Source organism: Typopeltis vanoorti, chromosome 22 (genome assembly GCF_054136105.1).
Source record: "Typopeltis vanoorti isolate ZY-2024b chromosome 22, IOZ_Tvanoo_1.0, whole genome shotgun sequence".
NCBI classification, from domain to species: domain Eukaryota; kingdom Metazoa; phylum Arthropoda; class Arachnida; order Uropygi; family Thelyphonidae; genus Typopeltis; species Typopeltis vanoorti.
Window position 1 is genome coordinate 68,419,161 of NC_143570.1, and position 10,308 is coordinate 68,429,468.

A 10,308-nucleotide genomic window follows, 5' to 3' on the forward strand; every position below is an offset into this window, starting at 1 on the left:
GAGATGCTATAGTAGTATGTTACATTGCTCGTATGCGATACTTACTCTATCTTAAGCGAATAACGGTAGTAGAAAATAAATTATTATTTTTTATTTCGGATCGTGCAGTTCATTATTACAATGGGTAAGCGAAGAGATTTTTTGAATTTCTTTAAAAATATTTATTAAAATTTTTATATTTTATTTATTTTTACATAATGCGAAAATTCTGCTCTAAATTTTTCAAAAAGTTTCGGGGCTCCAATAGAACCCGAAGTTCGTTGATGGGAAAGCAGGTACGTTGACCATCAGTCCAGCCAAGCAAACTTTCTATTATCTCCGAAAATGACAACCAGCCAACGGAAACGTGTTTTTAATGTACAAATTCGCAATCATCATGGCAGGGTTCACATAAAACCACCAAGAAGAGAACTGAGACATCTGAACAAACAATCATCAGAATTGCATTTGACATAGAATATCTTGGTCGTCCTGCTTCTCGTATGTCAACGATATAACTGTTCTCTTCTTCCTAATTCTTCTTTGTCCATTTACCATGTTCTCATCCTTGGGTTCTAAATAAAAACAACTATTGTTAATGATTTCCCTTTATCGAGTCTCTGTAAGACTTTATAATATATAAAGATACGCGCGTGTGTGTGTGTGTGTGTGTGTGTGTGTGTGTGTGTGTGTGTGTGTGTGTGTGTGTGTGTGTGTTTCACAAATTAATATTTCTTTGAAATTTCCTAATATAAACTAAATCGAATATAACTTTAGTTTCACTGCCGAGAGATGTGGATGTGATAACCACAGCATGTAAACTGTGATTCTCGCATCTTTTAAACCATTTGTTATCCGAATCTTACCAAAGAAAGGTTTATAAATCAGCAGTACATTGATATTATTACCATGTGTGAGTTAAGGATTTGAAGTTAATCTCATAAATATGAAGATAAATCCAAACATTTTTCCAAAATTTTTGCTTCAGAACATATGTATTGCTATTTTCTTTATATACGCTTAGGTGTTATGAACATAGTTACTCTGGCAAAGACCATAGCGATATCATCACTGGTAAGTCGTAAAACAATGCTTGGAAAGAATTCAACAGACAACATAGTGTGAGGAACAAAAAGCGATGGCGTCCACCTTAATAAGATGTACAATCTCCATTCGCTGGGATAACTACCGCTATCCTACGGGGCATACTTTCCAGAAGCGTAGGATAGCAATCAATGGGAATTTTAGACCATTCTTCCTGTAGGCATGTAATGAGATCCTGGACTGCTGTGGAGAGGGGGTGTTGACATCACTTTATCTCACCGAAACGCTTCAGGTCATCGCATTGTTGTTCAATAGGAACAGGATCAGTGATCTGTGGAGGCCAGCCAGGTGTGGTAACGTTTATGTCCACAAACCATGCAGTTACAGCAACAGCCTTATGATACGGTGAACTGTCTTGCTGAAAGAGACAATGGTCAGTTCCGTACATATGCCACTAAGAGCATTGCATTCTCCAGAATGTTCAATGTTCGTGGCACCACAAAAGTCCGAGACCAAACCAGGAAAAACAGGACCATACCATCGCACATTAACCACATCACAACATCACATCACCGGGTATTCTTGACACCCACATCTGCTCTGTAGAGGGTGTAGCATGATTCGTCACTCCATAACACTGCTTTCCAAGCTTCTACGTCCTGCTCTAGATCACTTTTTACACCATCGAAGACGACGCTGCATCTTGGATAGGGTAATGTGGAGTTTACATATTGCAGTCCTACCGTAGAAACCCATGCTGTGAGCCTCGATTCTGAATGTATTTGTACAGATTCGTGTTCGAGTCGATGCCAGGATCTCTGTATTCAACGCGTCGGCCGAAGAATGGCGGTTTTATATATTATCATTTGCAGCATCCCCAGTCACGTTCGGTAAGTGTGACGAGTTGTCCGCTGCAGATAGCACTTGATGTTAACTCCATGTGCTTCCATCTTTTATGGTATCACTGATTGTTAATGAGATGGCGCACTTTTTCAGCAGTTTGTCATGTTGGAGGCCTATTCAGGCCTGCAGCATGACATCCTATCACAGCGAATCTTTCAGACTCCATCAATTTTCTTCTCCCAGCCATTTCACCCAGTCACAATGGCACTGACTGAGTAACATTATATTTCTCCAATTTATACCGGATCCAACATGAGAAAGGACCATACCATCTCATCACACTTCCGAAGTTTATATTTGCCATTACGGACTCTGGTAAGAGATGATCACCGGTCATCCGGAACATCCACATCCTGTCCATCTGTCTTAGAGGGTGTCGTGTGATTCGTCGCTCCATCACACAGCTTTTCAAGCTTCCACGTCCCGCTGTAGATCGCTCTTTGTACCACTGAAGACGACGCTGCATGTTGGTTGGCACGATGCGCCTTGCCCATGGGGATGTTCGTTGAGTTCTTTATAAACAGTCTATATGGTAGCCGTGCGTGGATTTTTATTTCTTCTCTGATTCTTGTTGATTGAAGATGATGTTCATCGGGACGTTGCTAATTTGGATTAACTGCTGTAATATTCAATTTCTTTCTTTCTTTTTTTTTTTTTTGTAACTAGGTAACTCTTGAGGCTGTTATTTCTTTCAATCAGTGTGGTTCATTTGCTTACTGCAATAGAACGCGAGTACAATCGTCTGTGACTGTGTTTTATGTTTTGTAATTTCAAGTATCGCTAGATTTCGCAAAAAAATCTGCGTAATCTGATTGTAATTAAATCCGTACAATAAAATGGTATTAAAATAGTGCATCAAACATACTTAATTAGTAGAGAATGGAAAACTGTAGAGTTATCACGCATATCTTCTTTGATTGCTATTATGCCTTGATTGTCAGAATTCACATTTATTGCTCGCACTGACTGACGCTTCGGCTTTCCACTTGGAAAAATTGTCCGCTTTTTTCACTTTCTTTGTTTTTTCTCTTTTATATCTTTATTTATAATTTCTTATATCATTTTTAATATCTTTATTTATAATCTGTTTTTAGTGGTTATGACGTTTGTTGTGGTTGGAGAGCTGCTAATTTTAGTCTATTTAATATGCTTAATATAGCAATAAATGCCTTACTGGCTATTGAGAAATTTAAACACTTGTTTCCGTGCTACATTAAATTAAAGCTCTGTTTTATTTTCGCATTAGACAACTTGCATTATTATCAAAATATTCTGTGATAATCGATGTTTTAATTAAATGATAATTAGGATATCGGAAACATGGCAGTTAACGTCCTCGAGGTAATTTAAATGGTGATGCGAAGATGATCTTTCGTGTCCAAAATTAAACATCGGAAAAGAGAAAATTTTTTTTGCATTAAATATGGATAGATATAGAAATATCTCTTGTTTACATGTAATCTTAAATGCCAAAAAAATCAATTAGTACGATATTTTAATATAAAACGCTGTTTTGTCTGCTTGGTAATAATAATAATGGATTTTGTACTCCCAGTCAGTAACGTTATGATTCTTTTTTTTTTTCTTTTATGTTAATGCCAAATGTGCGAGCAAGCCTTGTTATCAATTATGCAAACCGATTAAGCTAATTGTTTCGTTTATAATCCTTATATATGGATTATTGAACTAATATTTTTCTAATAACATATATAAGTAATATTTGATTAATTTGTTAATGGGATAAAAATCCCTTATTGTTTTTCAGCCAGTAAACGAAACAAAGATCGAAAACTACGATCTGAACGTTTCATGCCGACGAACTGTCAGCGTATCCAAGCGTAAGTGACCACTTGGTAGTGCCACACCACGGCAACTCGTTGCAAAGGTGGGGCAAGTTCCCGCACTGTTCTTGATATTTTCTCATAATATAAAACACACAACTCTTAGGAGATATAATACTGTTTTACATTATGAGTAGAGGTCACTACCCAGACCGGTTTCAACCTTTTTTGAGGTCTCATCAGTGAGTAGCTAGACCTAGAATAGAATATCAGAGTTTAAGTGAAAAGAACTTACATACTTTTGCTATACGATTGCCAGAAAGGTGTGTCACTATATTATGTTATTATAACATAGTATAACTAAGATGAAAAGCCAAACGGCTATTTTTTTTTCTGGCGAATTTGATCAGTTAATGGGAATATCAAGAACAGTGAGGGATCTTGCTCCACCTTTGCAACGAGTTGCCGTGGTGTGGCACTACCAAGTGGTCACTTACGCTTGGATACGCTGATAGTTCGTCGGCATGAAACGTTCAGATCGTAGTTTTCGATCTTTGTTTCGCTTACTGGCTGAAAAACAATAAGGGATTTTTATCCCATTAACTGATCAACTTCGCCAGAAAAAAAAAATAGCCGTTTGGCTTTTCATCTTATTTTTAATTTATTGATTTACAGTAAATTTTAATTATTTACAATTTGCTTACAGCAAATTGTAAATACTTGCAGTAATAATTGCAATAATTAATAATAAGTAATTAATAAGTAAATATAATTGCAATAATTTTATGAATAATAAAATCTAATACAGAGTAATTACTTGCAACTCTAGACTTGCCGACGTTTTAAATATTCCACCGATTGAGGCTTCTTCTGTTCACTATAATTAACAAACAGTTCTTAACCAAATATATTGGATGTTGTGAAAACGTCAAATTGTTTTCCATTTGTATATTAAAATCAAGTTAGAAATATTATCAAGGAGAACGGATGGCTATGCTCCAAGACGATCTGAAACATATGTGCCGTTTTGAAAATGCATTTTTTCTATGTACTTTGCGTCCTCAAGATTTAATAAAACTGAAAGTCATTCATGGTGGAAAAGACGTATATTGTACTTCTCGATATTACTTTCAGAAATACCAAAGTAACCCCAATGAATTCAACTAACTTCTTGAAAGGAATAAGTAGAAAATTTGCCTTCTGTTGTCTTGTTGAAATATTATAATAATTAACATCTAATATGAGTGGCAAAATATTATTAATGCAGAATTCATTTATTGGTAATGTTATTATACCTCAGGTATCAGCATTATGATAGCAAAATATCATAAAAAATATAACGATTTAGCTCTCTAATCCTGACAGTACTTTGATGTCAAAATTAAGTTTCATAAGGGTCGAATGCACATACTGAAAAATTTTCAAATTAAAAAAGAAAATAATTTAAAGAAAAATAGAGAAAGTAGAGCTTAGTTTGTCTTTTTAATAAATCGCCTCTGGAATATACTTTTTTATTTATTGGACAAATAAAAATGGATAAACAGAACTTTTCCATCGAACAGGCTTCATCATTTACCAATACAAACACGTCCTTCCCCGCTTTTGCAAAATTTATCTTTCAAATCCTCAAAATCCCTAGATAAGGGTGGATTCATAAGAAACAGCAGCTAGTTATTTATCACAAAGATTTTCTTGAGGATAGGAGATTTGATAGTATTTTTGAAGCAAGAGTTTCTTAGGTGAGGTTAGGGTTTATATTCGGGCTTCACATATATCACTTGTCTTCTAGACTACTGGCTGAAATGCACCACTGAAGGTAGGCGCACCGATTCATCATTTCTTTCTCTCTCTCTCTCTCTCTCTCTCTCTCTCTTTCTTTCTGTCGTATCATTATTAAAATGAAAATGTCTTTTATATATCTAATGCCAGTGACTTAAGACATTAATCCATATTAATTTATTATTTTATTAACGAAGCGGAATAAGATTGTCATTAATATATATATATATGTACTTTTCAATAGCAATTTGAATGGTAATCCCGACAACAAAAGTTTGGAAACTCAATACCAGGATAATTTAATTAGCGATAAATTATCTTCTTCTTCTTCTTCTTTCTGTTCCACTGCTGGACGAAGGTCTCCCCCATGATTTTACAGATCACTCGGTTTTCTGCCTCTCCCATCCATCTCACTCCTGCAATTTGTTCCAGTTCATCTCTCCACCTCTCGGTCTTCCTCTTTGTCTTGCTCCATCCATTGATCTCCACTCTGTTGCTTTTCTAGTCCATCTCCCATCACTGAATCTGGCAATATGGCCAGCCCATCTCCACTTAGCCTGTTTAATGTATTTTACAATATCCATGATACCTGTTTGAGATCTTATCCAGATATTTGTCTTCCTATCTCTTAATGTTATTTTTAGCATACTTCTTTCCATGCGATGTTGTGTTGTTCTCCGCTTTTTGTTTAGGGCCTCTGTTAAAGTCCATGTTTCTCCTCCATATGTTAGGACAGGAAGTATGCACTGGTCGAAAGCTTTCCTTTTTAGACTCATAGGGATGTCACTTCCTAATATGTCTCTCATTTTCCCATAAGTCATCCATCCAAGGTGAATTATTCGTTCAATCTCTTTTCTTTGGCGCTCCTAAAAGGATAACAATTGACTCAAATATACATATGAAGTAACTTGTTCTATTTCATGGTTTTCAACTTTGATAGTTCTATGGTTTATGTATTTATTCATCATTATTTTTTTTCTCTATTTATTTTAATCCAATTACTCTGGAGGCTTCATTTAGCTGGTTTAGCCTTTCTTACAGATCGTCAAGATTATCTGCTATCAGGACAATATCATCTGCAAATTTCGGATGATGCAGCCTTTCTCTATTTATGTTTATTCCTTTTGTTTCCCAGTCAAGGCTTCTAAAGACTTCCTCTAGTGCAGCTGTAAATAATTTGGGAGATATGGTGTCTCCTTGCCAGATGCCTTTTATGAGCCGTCTTAATGTATGAATATGGTCCAAAGTATTGTAATTCTTTCTAAATCCAGCTTGTTCACAGGATTGCATTCCCTCTAGTTTAGATTTTATTCTATTATTTATAATTTTTGTGAAAACTTTATATATGGTGGGCAGTAGGCTTATAGGTCTGTAGTTTTTAATTTCTCCCTTATTTCCCTTTTTAAAAATTAATACTAGAAGTGAATTATTCCGATTTTTGGAATTTTTCTCTGTTTTAGGCATTTATTAAAGAGTTTAGTCAGCTGTTTGATGACAGGGCTTCCTCTCCGTTTTAAGAACTCTACCATAATTCCAACTTCTCCTGGGGCCTTTCCATTCTTCATTTCCCGCAGTGCCATTTCCACTTCACCTTGTAAGATCTCAGAGGCATCATGTTCTTCCTCACTCGAGTTATCCATAGATGATTCTTGGATGTCCCGGTCTTTATCTTCATAGAGTTCAGTATAAAATTCCTGAATTATTTTGATTATTGCATCTCTATTTTTTGTAAGTTCAGCATTTTTTCCCTCTTACAGCAGCTATTTCCTTTGTTCCAACTGATAATGTTCGTCTTAGGACCTTCATATTACTATTGTTTTCTATTGTTTCTTTAATTTTCCTAGTATTATATGATCTAAGTTCATGTTTCATCCTTTTACGTATAGTTTTAGAAATTTCCGCATATTCTATTTTATTGGTGTCATTCATATCTCTTCTTTTCTTCATCTAAGGTTTCCTGTCTTCATTTTTCCTCTCCTTGGTGACTTTTTACACCTCTTATTTCTAGTGCACAATTCAAATATTAACAAAATAGATTTTGTTAATATTTCATTAGCATCATCGATGGTGGTAGCTGTGTTTAACTTTTTAGTTCATTTTTGAGTGATTCTCTATAACAGCTTTTATTGTGGTAGAGGTTTTGTAGATTCACTAAATGGGACTTTTTTTTATGAGCTTATTCTGTTCCCATTTTTTGTTGATCCATACTTTTGCCCTTACTAGTCTGTGGTCACTTCCTGTGTTAAATCTATTAAGCACTTCGATATTATTTATTATATATCTTCTGTTGGAGAGGATGAAGTCTATTTCATTGTAAGTTTGTCTATTTGGGCTTCTCCGAGTCCATTTTCGGTTGATTTTCTTCTTAAAAAAGCTATTCATAATAAAGAGGTTATTTTCTTCTGAAAATTCAATAAGTCTTTCTCCTCTTTCATTCCTCTGTCCAAATCCAAATTTACCGATGGAGTTCAGATGGTCATCTCTGTTTCCAATTTTGGCATTAACGTCACCCATTATAATTATGTAGAATTCTTTAGAATTATTTAATATGGATTCTAATGTTTCACAGAAATCTTCTATCTCTTCATCTGGATGGTCCATAGTTGGGGCATATACTTGTATACTTTTCAGTTGGTATCTTTTATTTATGAAGAGACTTAGACTAATAGATTTTATTTATTAGGAATCCTACACCACCACCACCAGTTGAGTTTCTGTCACATTCACAGTGGTAGAGCAGATGTCCATCTTTTAATCGCATGAGAGTTTTATAAGAAAGAATAAATTAATAGAAGGCTACTAAAATATTCCATTATTATGTTATTCAATGTTTATTAGCATAATTCTAGTTAAAATATTCCTAACAATAAATTCATAACTGACAGGATTAAGAAATTAATGATACTACATTAATTGTTTGATTAATTTATCGGTTAAGCTTTGTGCGGCTTCAAAGCTGCATGAACCACCAAAAAATCAACATGTGCTTAATTTGGAATAATCGACAATGGCTATACACCATTGAAGGTGCTGGAGTGTGCAGCATAACTCACGAAGCGTAGAGTTCCTAACTCCATATTTTTAATCAGTACTTTGGTATTTTTAGTATATTCAATAAGACAAAATTTAAACGATAATTTATGTTTGATTTTTTAAATATGATCTCCTATTCCTTTATAATATGTCCACTAACATTGTTTCACTATTATGATTTTCAGCAATGAAGCCCAAAGTAAGGGATCATTATCATGCCCATCGCCTTTCTTATTGGCTTCATCTGATCCCGAGACTCCACCGGTCAGGGGATGCAAACGTTTCCCTTCAACACCACCTCCTTCAAGAGCATGACAATCCATACACTTACGACGGAATAGTAAAACAGGATGCAGTAGATGATTTTTATCCCTCATCTTCGTATTCATCACCATCGCCTTCACTAGGTTATTCTACCCTTAGAACAAGTGCGTCACTGTTCACCCTGTCCGAATTGCAAAATGAAAGCGAGAGTTTTGACTCCGCGGTGACATCTCATTTTCCTGAAAATGCTTCGAACGTGCCATCATCAACCGCAGCGTCCAACATCACGGAGTCTTTGCCACTTACCATCCATCACGGGATATACTCGACTGCTCTCAGTGTCACAATCGCTGTTGGATGTTCTTTGCTCATTCTTAATGTCCTCATATTCGCAGGAGTTTATTACCAGAGGGACAAAGAAAACCTAGAAAACAAGCTACAGAAAGCTTTTTATCAGGTCAGCTGCCTTACATGTTTTTGAACATAACGAAAGATTACAGTGTTCTGTAACACAATTTATTTTAACTTTTGTGTCGAGGGGGTACATTCAGAAAGCAAGAATAACATGGAGGAATAAGCAATATTGCGCGTTGTAGAATATAATATAGGGAATGTTAAACTACCTTTCATATAGTCAATTAAGCTTCATCTTTTCTGTCTGCAAAGTTGGGTAATGGTTTTTATTTTGTCATTATGAAAAAAAAAGCAGAGCTTTATTTGAATCTAGAAGCTTCAGCAAAGGGCAGATAATACTATTTGTATTCATGTATTACCAATACATTTTTCATGTATTACCAATATTTTCGATACTAAAGTCTTCTAAAGCAGTTAAAACAGTTTACCGAGTAAATTGAATTTTTCTTAGACTTTCTCTTAAGTTTCAAGCTTGTTAAATATACATTTTTCAATTGTGATTATTGCATTGAATGGATGCAGTCCTGGTATAAGAGAAAAATAATGTTCTCATATTTATTTTGTGTTTATAAAATGATTGGTTCTTTGTTGTAATATTTCAAATTTGTATTTCTTGTTCGGATTGACTTTGCTTTTATATATATATCCAGAAATCGGGGGGGGGGGGGTTTCTCCTTGAATTCTGATGACTCGAAGTTTGTAAACTAGAAAGGGGGATTTCCGTTCCCCTGGTGACTACGGCGCCCAATCCCCGCATTTCGGACTGGTAGGCCGGTTCTCCTTGAATCCTGTGATTCGAATTTTGAAGACTCGACACTCAGGCTAGCCCCTGAGTTTCAAAACGTTTCAAATAACTTGACAAAAACGTGACACAAAAACGTTACAAAAAAGCTTATAATTTTATATTATATATGCCTTTACTGTTTGTGTGGAAAAATAATAAAAATTTGGAGAATCCTGTTTTCCTATTTATTTATTTTTTTAAGATCGTGAAAGATTTTAAGCTACTAAAATTACATTGGTCATTTAAAAATAAAATAGTAAAACGGGATTCTTTTAACTAATATAATCATATAGTCAACATATAGTCATCACTTATCACTGTTTCCTC

General features: G+C 35.0%; 1 protein-coding gene across 1 annotated transcript in view; it reads left to right on the forward strand.

Annotated features, from left to right (window-relative positions):
- The window catches only part of LOC150094475 (neuroligin-4, X-linked-like), a 352,524-nt gene extending 343,260 nt beyond the window's left edge, over positions 1 to 9,264 (forward strand). Inside the window, exon 6 of the mRNA XM_090412476.1 lies at positions 8,705 to 9,264. Coding sequence (XP_090268602.1) covers positions 8,705 to 9,264 — 560 coding nt within the window. The remainder of the gene's footprint in view (positions 1 to 8,704) is intronic.
- Positions 9,265 to 10,308: the final 1,044 nt, after the last annotated feature.